The 14,652-nt window shown below is 39.3% G+C and overlaps 1 protein-coding gene across 1 annotated transcript; it reads right to left on the bottom strand.

Annotated features, from left to right (window-relative positions):
* Positions 1–2,036: 2,036 nt before the first annotated feature.
* NUP50 (nucleoporin 50) lies at positions 2,037–14,363 on the bottom strand. Its single transcript, XM_031597238.2, has 8 exons — positions 14,110–14,363; positions 11,273–11,351; positions 10,173–10,256; positions 8,017–8,209; positions 6,571–7,230; positions 5,524–5,602; positions 4,207–4,325; positions 2,037–2,420 (listed from the first exon to the last, which is right to left on the bottom strand). The coding sequence occupies exons 2-8, from the start codon at positions 11,339–11,341 to the stop codon at positions 2,218–2,220; spliced, it is 1,407 nt and encodes a 468-aa protein (XP_031453098.1). The 5' UTR covers positions 11,342–11,351; positions 14,110–14,363; the 3' UTR covers positions 2,037–2,217.
* Positions 14,364–14,652: the final 289 nt, after the last annotated feature.

Genomic DNA, 14,652 nt, shown 5'->3' with positions numbered 1-14,652 from the left:
AGGATACCTAGGAAGTTCAGTTTGCTTCTTAACTGTTTTAATTGGTCCATGCTTCAATGGATATGCAGTAAGATATAAACCCATGAGATTTAGGAAATAAACATAAAACTAAGATCCCTGAAACCATCTGTACTGAATTACTCTTAAAGTGAGATGTGTAACAAAAATCTGCTCACCCCATCCAGCAGTTTAACCTATAAATGCTGCTTCATGGAGACAGGTTAAGACACTACAGTCAAAAGACAAATGCAAGATTAACTGAGCCCTTGGACGATACACCTGAGCCTATAAATAAACTTTCAGGCAATAGTTCTGTTTTTCATTCATACACAGTTACCATGAAAGCCTTCAGCTTTTGGCCTCCAGTTTCGGTATCAGCAAGACTTCAGAAAAAATCAAAATTGAGGAAAGTAATGTCAATTATTTTTAACAGTTAAACACTAAGCTGGGTGCAAAAAAAAAAAAAAAAAGGCACAACTTTGTATTTATTGAATAATACTCAAAATGGTATCTATGCTCCCTTTACACTTGAGTGTTAAAAATGCAATTCCAGTGATCTCAGTGAAGCTGAAATGTGAACAAAGGCCTTTGTTTTTGAACTTTGGTCAGGAGGGCTGTAAATGCTGTCAAGTTTTTCTCCTTTGTGGTTAACAGGGGAAAAAAAAAAAGGCCTTAACCTGAATTGTGCAGTAAACTAGGGCTAAAGACAGCCATTTGTTCCCTCATGGAGAGCAGATAGATAGAATCTACTCAAATAGTGCTTCTCCTTTTTCCCTACCACAGGCGGCCACTGTTACGGATTGTATCATCCCCTGTGAGAATTGCATCATGCTGCTGCATTAGTGAATGTTTGGTTTTTCCTTCTGTGCCTTATTAGCCAGAAACAGGGTGGCATGTTTCTTCCAAATCCCCAGAGCTGGTCACTGTAACAAATCAGAGGTCAAATTGAACCTCAATGTCCAGCTCTCTGATAGTTCTCAGAGATGGAAGTGAAGCAGAAAAATATTTATGAGGGAGTTTCCAGCCAACTAGGACAAGATTTGAAAAAGAAAAGGATTAACTAACTGAACAAGGTCTGATGGAAATCTAGGACAAAACAATGTTCTGCTCTGTGGCTCTGTGAATCACTGCCACGTGGTTTACTTCAACTCTGCTAAAACCTGTTACAGATTAAATAAGTGCTCCCTCATTGTGACAGAAAGCTGTGAACCTACTGCTTTAGGTAGTGCAGCAATGCACTGTAGTTTGAGCACATGGGAAAGATAATTACTGACATACATTTGTGCATGCATTCTTGGTAATGGCCAGAGAGAGTACAAGGATTTGTAAAAATCCTGAACATTGTCTGTGAAAAAGCTATCTTCAGTGAAGTACTAGCAACTAGCAAGACAAGTACCTTCTGCCTTTGCTGAATTTCAGTGTTAGCCCAACAGATTAGGGAAGAATACATTGGAACCTTTGCCTCTGACTTGTCAGAAGGCAGTAAATGCCAGCTGTGGTTGTGGTCCAAGATAAACAGTCTTCCAGTTGTCTGCTTATACTATTGCACATCATTAGCTTGTTGCTACAGTAAGAACAGAACTGACAGTTCTTCTCTAAGAAACACTATTGTCAACAAGACTACGCAAGCTAACTTTGCATTAAATAGCTGGAGATGCAGTCTCCAAGTCCCAGAATCACACAAGTTTGTAAGAGTTAAAACACAGTACAATATACATCATCATTGTTTGGGTACATTGTCATTATTGACAGTTTGAAAAATTAGTCTCACCAGAATGACAGACCAATTAAAAATAAAAATCTTGAGTACAGAAACAGTTTCAGCGATTAAATTTGAATATCCTCTCAAAATAGGAGGCTGTTGCATTGCACTGTAGTCTGTGAGGAATCTCTGGTACCATGTTTTATACTCTGATTTCAGTCCATTCAGTCAAACTGACCAGTGTTAAAAACATGCTTTAATTTAAGTCAGTGTAGTTTATCCAGAAGAGGTCCTGCATTTCAACGTTGAAAAATGAGGGAGCACAGTCCAAAACTTGTTCTATTAAAACTTTTATTAGCTAGTTTACCTTTTCCTCACAGATTTTTCCAGAATTTCTATAGCAGTTCTTAGTATCAGAATAAAGAGTTAAGTGTTCAGGTGAAGATATGGAAGGAAAAAAAAATAGAGCAGCAGCAGTTTGGCAATAATTTCTCAAATCACTGACTGCAACATACTTAAGCCTCCTTCTTCTCGAGTAAGATTTTGTGCAATTCATCTGCATCCTCACTTGTTTTCACCCTTATTAACATAGTGACAGGAACAGTTGGATTGTTCTCATCAATTGGTGGATTAGGAACGCAAACTATAAGAACATTGTTTTTTCCGGTTCTTGTACATGGCATCTTGGGTGGAATTAGAACATTCAACAGTATATTTCCTGCATGTGAAGGGAGAAAAATAAATTAGCAATTTTCCAGCTTTTTTTTTTTTTTTTTTTTTTTTACAATATGGATGTTAGTATACTTATTTAATAGGCATTTAAGTCTGCTTGGAAAGAAGGCACTTCCTTCCAAAGTGTCATATATACTTGTCTTATTCTTTAAGCATCTGCTCATGGCCCCTGTTCCTAATTTATTTCCTCAGTATGAAGGAGGAGTCTCTGAAAAACACTTGCCCTCTTGCTTTAAAGGGAGGGAACTGAGGCATATCAAATGACAGTAGAGACATACAGTGAAAAGCAACATGGGAAAATTAGCAAATAAGGAATTGAGTCACTACTTAGTTTATGCTTATGCAAGTTACTCATTCTGAAGCATAGCTCGTAAGCAAAAGCAAAAAAAGTTAGCTTTAACACACATACAGACATATTAATCTAAAAATGCACAAACTATTGAGGATACAAAGTATTTATTCTGTAAATCATATACCACAGCTGGTGTGGTCTACCTTTAACTAATAATGGTTCTGTGTCGCTCTGTAGTGAGTTTGAGATGCACACTATTAGTGGTCTATTAAAACAGTTGCAAACAAACTCAAATCTGCTTCAACAGGAGATGCACACATTTTGTAAACCTGGTAAATAGTTCACAACACGGAAGTAGTATTTATGGAAAAGTCAGTCTTCGCCTTCCTTTCCAGTTCAGTTTTTCAAACACAGTGAGATTTAAGGAAAGTAATACAGCACTGTGTGAAGATAGCAAAAAGGAAAGTGTGCATCACTATGAGTGTAGCTGCTTGTACAAATCAGTGCTTGGAGTCACCAAGCTAAAGTGGATGAGCTAGAAAAGAAAATTCCTAGTATCATCTCAGATGATGTTAGAGGAAATGTAAATCAACATAATGAAAATCAGCATCAGCTGAATTAAAAACTAAGACTTCTGTTATAAGGTATGTAAGTTGAGAAAACAAGTTTTCACCTGCTCTATTCAGCGTATTCAAATCCTTAAAAAAAATGCTGAAAAAAAATGATCGCTACTCTCCACCTGCCTTAAGTTTCACTGCTAAAAAGAATTGCCTTTTATCAGGCAAACCTTGCCTGTTTCCATCAAAAGTCACTGATTTGGAAGTGACTGACACAGGAGTTCCAGTCTCACCATACATTTGAAAACTTTGCCCGATAGGTCTGTGGGGGGCTTTTTACAGACCTGCCAGAGCATTTAATAATGTGAAACTGAGATAAGGTTTACCAGTGGCTTTGCAGGCACAGCATGGCTTAAGTTCTCACATCTTTTATAAGTATAATTAACTCTATTTTATGGAAGTTGCCAAGTTAATATGAACTCCATTTTCCATTTGAAGAAATGAGGTACTGAAGATGTAGCAAAGCTGTTCAACAATTAATATCAAAACAAGTAACGCATGGCCTACATCATAGCACAAATTATATTCACCTACATTCATCACACCTCTGATATAAATATATTTGATTGTGGAGGCCTAAAGCCAAGCTTCACAGCCATTCAGCAAGTCAGAGATGGAAAATAGCTACTAAAACAAAATTAGGGGAAAAAGTACCCAATCAATCATACACCATAGCCTTTTACTTCCTTGCACTACTTAATGTGTATTATTTCAGAATATTTGTTAGAGGTGTCCAATTGCTTGAAATTATTCAAGAGGATAAAAAAAATTTCAGCAATCTCATCAGTTATACTATGTATAAAATCCTAATGCTTTGCAGAGAATCTCACATCAAGACTTGTTATTAGAAGAAATTTACTTACCTAAATTGGTATCTGCTCGGACTAGGAGTTGAGTTTTTTCATTTCCTGCTGGTTTTAAGTGTAATGTTCCTACACCTTTTTCTTTAAATTCGTTATCCTTTTTGTAGAACAGTTTACATCTGTGCACAAGAAAAGCAAACCTCGTTTGTATAGATATTAAATAGCAGTATGGCCCTGGTCTGACTCCCAGTAAGCCTGCTGGCTTTAACAATAATCAGTTAACTTTCTGGGCTATGAGTTGTAAGTAAATCCTTATTCTTCCTGACCTTGCTTGATTCATTTTCTAACAGATAGAACAGTTCAGTTGGAAGAGACCTTCAAGGATTGAGTCCTGAACACTTCAGAGCTAACCAAAAGCTTTAGGATATTACTGAGGGTGGTATAGACACCTCTTCAACACTGACAGACATGAAGCATCAACCACCTCACTAGGAAGTCTGCTCCAATGCTTGACCACTGGAAATAAATACCACAGTAAATAAATTTTTTCTTATGTCCAGTCTGACCATTCCCTGGTGCAGCTGTGTGCCATCCCCATCCTGTAATCAGTTCACAGGAGCAGAATCTGGCACCTCTTTCTGCTTCCACTCCTAGGGAGCTGCAGAGAGCAGTGAGATCGCCTCTTGGCCTCCTCTCCTCCAGCCAGGATAGCCCATTGGTCCTCAGCTTCTCCTACATAGGACATGCCCTCCTCTGTAAGCACTCTAAGATCTTTTTTGTACTGTGGAGCCCAGATCTGCACACAATACTAAATACGATGCTGCACCTATGCTAGGCATAGCAGGAGAATCACCTCTTTTGCCCTATGATGTTTGTAATGCACCCCAAAATACAGCAGTACAGTGCTACATATCAGTTCAGTAAAAGGAGGCTATTCCTTTCAGTACTGAAATGACAAGCATTACTTTCAGGGAAAAAAAAACCAACTACACACACACACAGTGACTTGTATTCAGGATCTATACAGAGTAAGTAATAATTATAAAGGCATTATTCAACAAGCAATAATAAAAAAAACTACAGACAGACAAAGGCAGAAATTCCTTCAATCACTATAAAATTAAAAATTATGAAGAAAAACCCTTATTACAAATAGCTATCAGTGCTGTATTCAAGACACAAAAACATTAGTGAGATCCTACATGTCTTTGTAATTACGTTTTTACATGCAGAAATTCATGTTCTATATAGAAGACATAAGCTAGAAAGCCAACATATATATTATTAATTTTTATACCGCTATGGTTAATTGCAAAATGTAGATATGAGTTTTATTCTCAAAGTTATGATTCATTATTCTAAGGTAAAGACACTTACTTCTTTGAGTAGAAAGCATCGTCTTCTTTTATTTCATTAACAATGACTTTTGGTGGCTCTTCTTCCTCCTCTTCTCCACCTTTAAATAAAGTTTCAGTACATCCCACATGTTAATGTTAGGCTTGTGTTAGTATTAGTTATTCATACTATAGACTATAGTTGTTATATAAACATGCATGTCAGTGATTGCCAAAATATGTTTAAATCAGTGTTGGTTCTTAGACAGTTTCACTTATAGAAACTTATTTTTTTTCTCCAGTCAAGCAACTTTATGCTCATCTTTAATTTCAATTAGATGAAAATATCAAACTACCATCAACCAATCAAAGCACATTTAAACACAGCAAATAGAGCTTAATGAGTCAAATTTAAGTTACAACCTTTTCTCAGGGGAAAAATCATTCTAACATTTCAAAGAGTAACTTTCAGTAACAATAAGCACACAAGGCCAAGCTTAACTTAGGAGAAAGATACTCAGCTGCAGATACGATATAGACAAGAGAGGGGAAGGATTATGCATTCCAGTTATTTCACTTATTTACTATTATATATTCACTATTTCTTTACCTTAGAATGCTACAGCATTTCTATCAGCTAACAATATTAAACTTAGCTAAAAACCTTCCAATAGCAAGCAACTTTGTCTCTTGCAGTCTTGCAAATAAGATGCATGTAAGTGTTTCATTCCTTATGTATCTCACTGAGTAATCTTTTAATAAATCTACAGGAAAAAGCAATAGAATTGAGGTGTCCTGCAGGCTCAAAGTTGCTTTAAATTTCATTGGTTTCAGTCTTGTATACAGCTTAAGAATTCATTACAGAAAACAAGTCTGACAGATACACGTAGGTTTTGATAATCATACATTTTCAGTGTTACTTAAGCAGTATGCAAATACTAGGAATTCCACATGGGTAGCATCATTCTGCAACCTTCACATACAAGAACTATGACCTCATTCAACTTAGTATTAATTCATTTTAGCATTATTCTTAAGTCACAGTTATTCACAGTTTGCCATTAAAAGGATTTTTACAAATAGGATTTACCTTTATCATCACTGTTCCCACTTTCTGTCTGAGCTTCCGACACATTGGTGGATACTGCAGTGACAGGCTTTGCCTGATTTGCATCTTTTCCAAACAAACCTGAATTTCCAGGAGAAAATGAGAAACTACTACGTGTTCCTGAACCAAAGGAACTGAAACCTGAACTGTGACCACTCTTGCCAATATTAAATGAGACAGTTGACGTAGCTCCTATTGATGGGTCTCTTTTTTCTGATGCAACTTCGGTTTTTTTGTCAGAGGCATCCTCGGTTTTGTTGTTAAATAGAAAAGTTGATCCTTGCTGTAGCTTTGAATTCCCAAATGTGGAAACAGACTGTGTGCCAGGTGTCTTGTTGCTTTCATTTTCAGAGCCACTGTCGCTACTGTTTCCATGTTGCTGTTCAATAGTTGCTAAATACTTCTCATAGTCTCTAAAGATAGGTGTCAGATCACATAGCGGGTTTGTGTTTACATGCTTAACTATCCAGTCACGCACAGAACAGTTTAAAGCTGCTAGCTGTTTGTGATAAACACTAGAGCTACAGACTTTACTCTGAGTATAGCCAGATGATGATGGTTGGCTGCCGCCATTAGCTTTAGGGCTTGCAGCCGCCTTCTCAGTAAATGTGGTTGTACTTGGACCATTTGACATGGGGGATCCTATTAAAAGAAAAACATGGTTTAGAATTTCTTTCAACAACAACAACAAAAAAAAAAACACGCATTCTCTATTTTTGTATCAAATTATCAAATCATTTAAGTCTTGTTCAGTTATGTACAGTTCATCGCATCATAACTTTGCATGCCAGATAGCACAGGCTGAGTAAACCAGGCAATGCTATGAAACAGATCTAAACTTGCTATGTCAGAAGTACTTAGTAAGGCTTGTAAAGTTAAGGGACTAAATGCCAAAGCACAAGACGAGAGTTAGATCTGCCAAAATATTTAGCTTAAAATGTAGGTATAAATGTAAGAGATAAACTTCTTTATATTGCAGTCAGTCTTACTAGATGTACAAGAAACAAAGCTTAAGACTTCAAAAAAAGTAAATAATATAGAAACAAAACTAAACAAAACTATAAAGATGTCAGTGCTACTGAAAGGATATTTTCCATTAGCAGTATTTTTTTAATAATAAGATTCAGGTAATTGGGATGATTATTGAACTGGAATGTGTCATCAGCTCTTCTATACTATTCACAGCGTACCGTAGCAAACTTCTTCCACTCCCTGTCTCTAATTTTTTTTTTTATCTCCAGTATCAGATCCAATTGTAGTTTCTACCTCTTAAAACTGCATTTATTTGATATCATCTGCCTCCACTAGTCTAAAATCTTTAAGAAACAGAATTACAGAGTTATTGGAATTTGCTTATTCACTATTAAATTAACTCTACAGATTTTACAGTTGAACATTTTGATGAACGAATACTTATTCAAAGCTTACCAAAAGCAGATTTTGTTTCAGATGTTGTCTTTAAACTGCTGAAAGGAGTACTGAAGATACTACTGTTTCCATTAGACAGGCCTTCTAAAGGCTTTATTCCTGCACCATTACCAAATCCGCTGAAGCCACCTCCTTCTTTTCCAGAAGGCAATACAAAGCCTTTAAAACCTTTAAACGCTCCTCTACTTTCAGGCTGGATAGAAAAATAAAATAGAAATCAGTTACGTGCATCACTGTGTTCTAGAGCCACTAGATATTAAATTTCAATGTGTCATTTTATGCCTTACGTCCCTTATTCTAAGTCAGCTATGTAAACAGGATTAATAGTTTCCTTATGACACATACTGGTACTATTTTTAAAAGACTCAGAGGATTGGAATGAAAATAAACTATTTACAGGAAGTAGATGCCTAGAAATTGTTCAGAGCAGCAGATGTGTTTGTCTACCTATTCACACATTCATAGCACCTTGTTTTCTTCAAATAATCATGGAGCAATATATAACTGCAGAGTCATTTTCAGGAACAACCACAATTAGAGTCCAGCACTCATCAGACTCATCAAAACAGCATACTCTGTAGTCACCTCTGTAATATCTAAGGGACTTACCAAAATTATTCCAATCTGACTGATGGGAAACACAAAGACAGACTGTGCGTGATAATGTAACACATTTGCATTCTGCAACCTTTTCATTACCCAGTTCTGAACACTACTACCATAGTATTTTATGATGTAGTTTCTTACACGTTTCCATAAGATAGTCATATAGCACATTTAACACCCAAACAGGCACTGCTACTTTTATCTACTGCATATGTTTTGAGGATATGAGCACTTATTACTGAAGTAGAATTTCTCTTCTTTCAGTGTTCAGAAAAAGGAGAATGTCTTCTGAGGTTCAGCTGCTTTTGTCACTGAGAAATAGCAGAACTCAGCAATTTTTGGTTCACTTTCACTATCTGGCCCTGCAGGCCTGGGCTCTCTCTGTTTCCCTTTTTGCTTCACCTTTACCAGTTCAGTCCTGTTTCTCATTTCTAGCTAGCTATTTTTATCCTGTCCTTTTGATCAGTCCTACCTCTCTCTGGACAACCCAGTTAAACTGCAGACTCTTGTCTTTGCAGCATTCTACTTGTTTCATTTATGAACTGCAGTAAACTCTGAGTTTATCTTTTTGTAAATGTTTCACAGGTTTATTGTGCAGAGTTGGCTATCCTGACATCTCTTCTGCTTTTCAGACTTTAGGCTAGCCTATCAGACTTCTTCGAGTTCTGATATGTGACAGCTGAATCCCAGCCTTACTATCATTTATTTTGCAACCATCTGGTCCCCTTTCTCAATTAATTCTGTCTAATCCGTTTTATTTTGCCCCTGAATCCTTCCTGTCCAAGGTGCTGGTTGGTTTTTGTTTTTGTTTTGTTTTGTTTTTGTTTTGTTTTTGTTTTTAATATCACTATAATCCTGTTATTAATAGAGTTCTGAAAGTAACTGCATCCTCTACCACATCTGTGGCTAAAACTAGCACAGGTAAAAGTGAGATGGGACAGCTGCCACATGTGTAGTGCTTGGACAGAAGGAAAAATTAGAGCATAACAAAAAGCTACATAGGTCATAACTGAGCCTAGTCTTGTCCTGTCTAAAAGCAATCAGGATGGCAGGTAAAAACTGTCCAACTCCTAACACGGGGCATGCAGTCTTGAAAGACAGTTTCACAGAAAGATGCATCTGTCAAGGATTTCTGAAAGGACTCCACTTTGGTTAGACTGGTTAATATTTTCAAAGGAACTAAGCCTGTAAGAAAGGCCAACTTCCTTTCTACATTCCATTTATTACTGCAAAACGTATGTCACACTTCAAGGGGTAAAAATACTATTGTTTTTATCAGAAGACATTTCTTTCACTCTTAGACCAACTTAATAATTTGGCTTTTACTGCCTCAGACATCCCCCAGCCCTCCAGTATGAATAATCAGTAGCTAGATTTCCAGGACCCTACTGCCAGGATTGGAAGTGGAACAGTTGGCTAGTTGCATATACCTTTAAAAAGATAGCTTGATACAGTATTGCTACAAGTCCAGATAAGTAAAGTCTTGAACACAGATGTGATATTTTGATACTGACTGAAATTATAATACTAATGCTCAGTGATTACATTACCTCTGATCCAACATTTTGACGCTTTGCTTTTTTAATAGCTCTGTTCTTCAGGACTTCCTCGCTAGCCACTGAGAAGGTTCCCACCTTTTGAAATAAAGTTATGGAATTATTAGTGGAACTCTCAGAATCCATCAATTTATCATAGCCTGAAGAGATGACTGAAATCCTGAGATACTTTTTGAACACAACTGTACTCTTTGAACACAATTCTCCCTAACAAGTAAGGGAAGAAATTAAAAAAAAATGAGGAATATTACAGTACTCCTACTAGCTTGCCAGGTGCTTGGATGATTAGCTGATATTTCACACCTCTGTTTTCCTTGTTTGGCATTCAATTTCCCTTTATACAGACTGCAGTCTCAATTTTCTTATGGCATCTAATTCAATTTTATTATATTCTTTTTTAAACAAGGAAACTAATTTTGCTGAAGGTACTCTATCAGTAACAGTTACACTGTTACAAACAATATCCAGTTTGGAGAAGGTATATTGAGATATACTTTCAGTTTTCCACAATTAGCAGAAGTTCAAGTATTGGTAAAGTTAGCTAATGACTAATTACTACCCAAAAATGAATAAGGAGATGAAGCTTTCTTCTATCAGTTTTATGAAAAAGTACTATCAGTTCTCTTTCTTACACTCTATAAGCCTAAGCTTTTTTTTTTTTTTAGTAGCACAGAAACTAGCACAGTTTGTTTAGAGATAAAACACATGCCTTAAATAAAAAGACCAAGAAATATGTGAAGAAAATATCTAGACTACATTATGTCTGTGAAGCTTAGAGTCAACTATTCCAAGAAATCAAAAGCATTTTCTTGTGAACTGCATAAATATCCATCATACAGTTGAACAGTTCAAAAGTTTTAGACATCCTAAGAAGCCCAGGTTTCCCTTTAGAAATGTAAAGTTCCTTTCCTCTAAGCTGGTGACAAAAGCTGCTTTGCCACTTTATCTGCATATAGGGGAAGCTTTAAAAACAAAACAAAATCATCTTTAACTACTACACTTCTAAAAGATTTTACTGAAGATTTTATCCACAAGATGAATAAAATCCACATGTAAATAACTATGTATCTGAGGAGTCTAATGTATAGTCTTACCTCCTCAGCTTCATCTTCTTGATCCCAGTTTCTGTCGGTCAGTTCCTTTTCTGCAATTCTCTTTGCCATTTTTCCACGCCTGTAGAAAAAAAAAACAGAAACACATAGGATCAACTGCCCAGTCATTCTAAGCAGCAAGGATCTCCAACTTTTGTTATTCAGAAAAAGTAACTGGATCAGAGTTCAGACAGAACTAAGTCAAAACTGGAACAACAGTTGAAAACCAAGTGTTTTTAACATTTGTTGCAACAACAATCAACACAGCATATGAAACTGGGGTTGTGGTTATTAGCCATACTTGACACTAAATTTTAACAATAGAAACATGCAGTTCAATCACAGAGTAATTTTTCTTCAGCAGCGCAGCAAGCTAGGAAAATTCCTTTTAGTCCTGTATTCCATGCCTTGTCACCAATTAGGCTGATGGGCTGAAAAAAAAAAAAAAAGCAACAAAAACACATAAAAGGATCTAGTTAAAAGATTACATATCCCAATCCATCTTGCTTCAGGATACCCAATGCAAAAGCCTTGCAAGAGAAAAGTTCCTTGACAGCACCTAAAATCAATACTGATAATAACCGACTAAAGCAACTGGACAGCCAGTTCACTTGGGGTAAGGATGAAAACAATACCCTCCTACAAAGAACCAGATTACTAAGACACTACTAATTAGAATGCTGAAAAATTCTATTGTAAATGAATCAGATGACTTTTCTTCCAAAAGAACCCTAGGTATTATCAGGGGTTTTAAAGCTATTAACGTATGTAGCTAACTAATTTTGCTACTGAACTGCAAAGTCAACTTTGGAGAATTAAAATCTGTAGTTTTAACTTTTGACTTCCATTTCTGTAAACTTATCAGCTGTGTTCAAAAACAAAGAATGAATCCAGGTAAGTTATTTTATCTGAAAGATTTTGCAAGTAATTACATTCAAATTTGATACAGAAGGAAGTTTTGATGATGATTTCATCTGGCACTAGATATTAAAGCTTATCAACTCTGTAGTTCTGTAGCAATGTAAGTGTTAAGCAAGTGCAAGAATAAAATTCCTCAAAAAGCCCTCTTAGGCTGGTCCAGAAAAAAACTAATTCCACAAAGAGTTGAACTACAGAGCCAAAAATGATAATGCGTGATTACAGAACATCTTGCTTACCCAATTATTATTAATTTTTTAAGTAGAACAGTAAATCCAACTGCATAGCAGCAGCCTTACAGAGGTCATGACTGAAAGCTATGAATTTCACTAGGCAAGTTATTAGGATCTTTTAAGAGGACAGAAACAAAAAACTGTTCTTTGTAAATGCTTTAAAAAGGCATAAGCCCCTTTTTTTCCAGCCCTTTTGCTGGAAAAAAGAAAAAGAGGTTCTACCACGCACTACATGATTCTCTGCAGACAAGGTAACTGGTTAAATTAACCCAACAAAAAAACCTAAAAATACTTATTTTAAAATTGGCTCCCCAGTGCAGTTTCCCATAAGGCTACACAAACACTAGCCACCAGAGGAAGGCAAGATTGCCCCTCATTGGCAGCAGCCACAGCTCAAAGGCTCATGAGACTAACCTAGAGTTACTCCATCAGATTCCACAGAAGATCATGTTACCAGTCTTAATGACAGCCACTGAAGCATTCCAAGCACGATATTAACCAGAAAGCCTGTTCTCCACTATGAGGAAAAAGTGGCAAACTGATTGGCTCAGGCTCTAGGTTCTTTATACCTACTTGTCTTCACGTGATTTCTCTAGGTCACATCTGAAAATAGGAGCTGACAAGAGAATCTAACCTATATGAAAACAGCAGCAAGAGGATTCGAGGCATTTCTAAGCTGTGAAACAGGAAGCAATACAAAACGATCTCTACATTATTTTTTAGATGCAGCACAGGCTTCAGGAGTTTTCTGTCACAAGTGTCTTGCACAGGTTGAGATAGGAGAATTATGAGAAACAGCTTTTTATTTAAAAAGCTCAACACGTGTATTGTTGAGCTACTACAACCCAGCTAGTACCTACAGCATTATTTAACACAGTATTACAAGAACTTCTCTTACATTTCACAATATAATTTCTACAACAGGGGGTTAAAAACTTGCACCGTCACGACTTACAACCTCAGATGTGGGAGTGACAGAAAGCACTGACATCCCAATAGTACTCAGGAGCCTTAAGCCAGCTAGCGTGGGGCTGCACAACCAGCATTACGGAGCTTTTCTTCAACCCCGCTCTTAAGCCTTCCATCAGGCCCGGAAGTCACAGGGCACACACGGGGCAACTGAGCCAGGCTTCTCGCTTCCTCAAACGACGTGTTGTTTCAACACGGCTTCTTTCGCTTTAACACGCGGTCCCGTCTCTTCCTCTGCAAAAGCCTCGCAGAACACCGTCGGTTCTTCCCTCCACGGTGATTAAATGGGAGCTCTGCCCTTCCTATGCAGCGGAACGCATTCCTGCCATCCCCCAGCGCAATTCCTCAAAACGCCAGCCGTCCTTTAAAGCCGCGATCCTTCCCGGCCCCGCACACCTTACAGGGTGAGCTCCCTACCCGGCCTTCCTCCCGCCTCCAACGCCTATCTGCTTTTTCACCCGCCGGCCGCCTATCGGGGTGACACGCGTCCAACCGGGTCACCCCTCACCGCCCGCAGTCCCTCCCCGAGGGGAGGCGATCCCTCCCCGCTCGCTCCCACGCGGCGGGGCCTGCAGGGCCGCCCGGAGCCGCGGCGGTCAGGCGCCATCCCGCCGGCAACGGCCCCCGCAGCCCCGGCCTCGCCCTGCCGCAGCGCCGCGGGCTCGTGTGGCCACAGCGGGGCCGGGAGCCCGGCGGCGACGGAGGAGAGCTGCCACTCACCCGCGCGGCACGGCGGCCCGGCCCGATGACTGTCGCTGCGTGGCCGAAGCTACGGTTGGCGATCAGAGTCCGATCGCGGGTTGCCCGGCTCCGGAGCCCGCTCACCATCCCCCGCCTGGGCCCTCAGCCGCCCGCTTCGTCTTCGTACCGTCTGGCAACCCGGCGTCAGGCCGCCATTTCGTGCCGCCGTGAGACGTTCGGAACCAGACAGACACCGGCCCGGCGGTCGCCCCAACACGCATGCGCCGCCCGCCCCGCGGCCGCGGCTCGGGGGACGGAGGGGCGGGGCGGGCCGCTGCCCCGCCGCCGGCCGTTGGAAAGCGAGACACGTGACCTCCGCGGTCCAATGAGCGGCCTCGTCCCGGCGCGTCTCGCGGCCGGCCGGCCGGCCGCTTCCTGCGCGTGGTCGGCGTCTCGCGCCGCTCTTTCGAATTCGCTGTCACGTGACGTAGGCGCGTTCTTTCTGCCGCCGGTGCCGGTGGCCGGAGCCGGGGCTGGCGCTGCCGCGCTGAGGAGAGGTCCCACAGTCCCCGCCTGGCGCAG

This window comes from Phasianus colchicus, chromosome 1 (assembly GCF_987193195.1).
Source record: "Phasianus colchicus chromosome 1, bPhaCol1.hap1.1, whole genome shotgun sequence".
Taxonomy (NCBI): Eukaryota; Metazoa; Chordata; class Aves; order Galliformes; family Phasianidae; genus Phasianus; species Phasianus colchicus.
Note: the sequence above shows the minus strand (reverse complement) of the source record. Positions and strands in the feature narration are given on the sequence as shown.

Bases quoted from the DNA above. Each gene is read 5' to 3' on its own strand.
- NUP50 (XM_031597238.2), bottom strand. From the start codon at position 11,341: ATGGCAAAGAGAATTGCAGAAAAGGAACTGACCGACAGAAACTGGGAT. The intron at 5,603-6,570 runs GTAAATCCTATT...CTTTATTTAAAG, and splicing joins TGGGAACAGTGATGATAAAG to GTGGAGAAGAGGAGGAAGAA. The intron at 4,326-5,523 runs GTAAGTGTCTTT...TCTTGTGCACAG, and splicing joins GATGCTTTCTACTCAAAGAA to ATGTAAACTGTTCTACAAAA.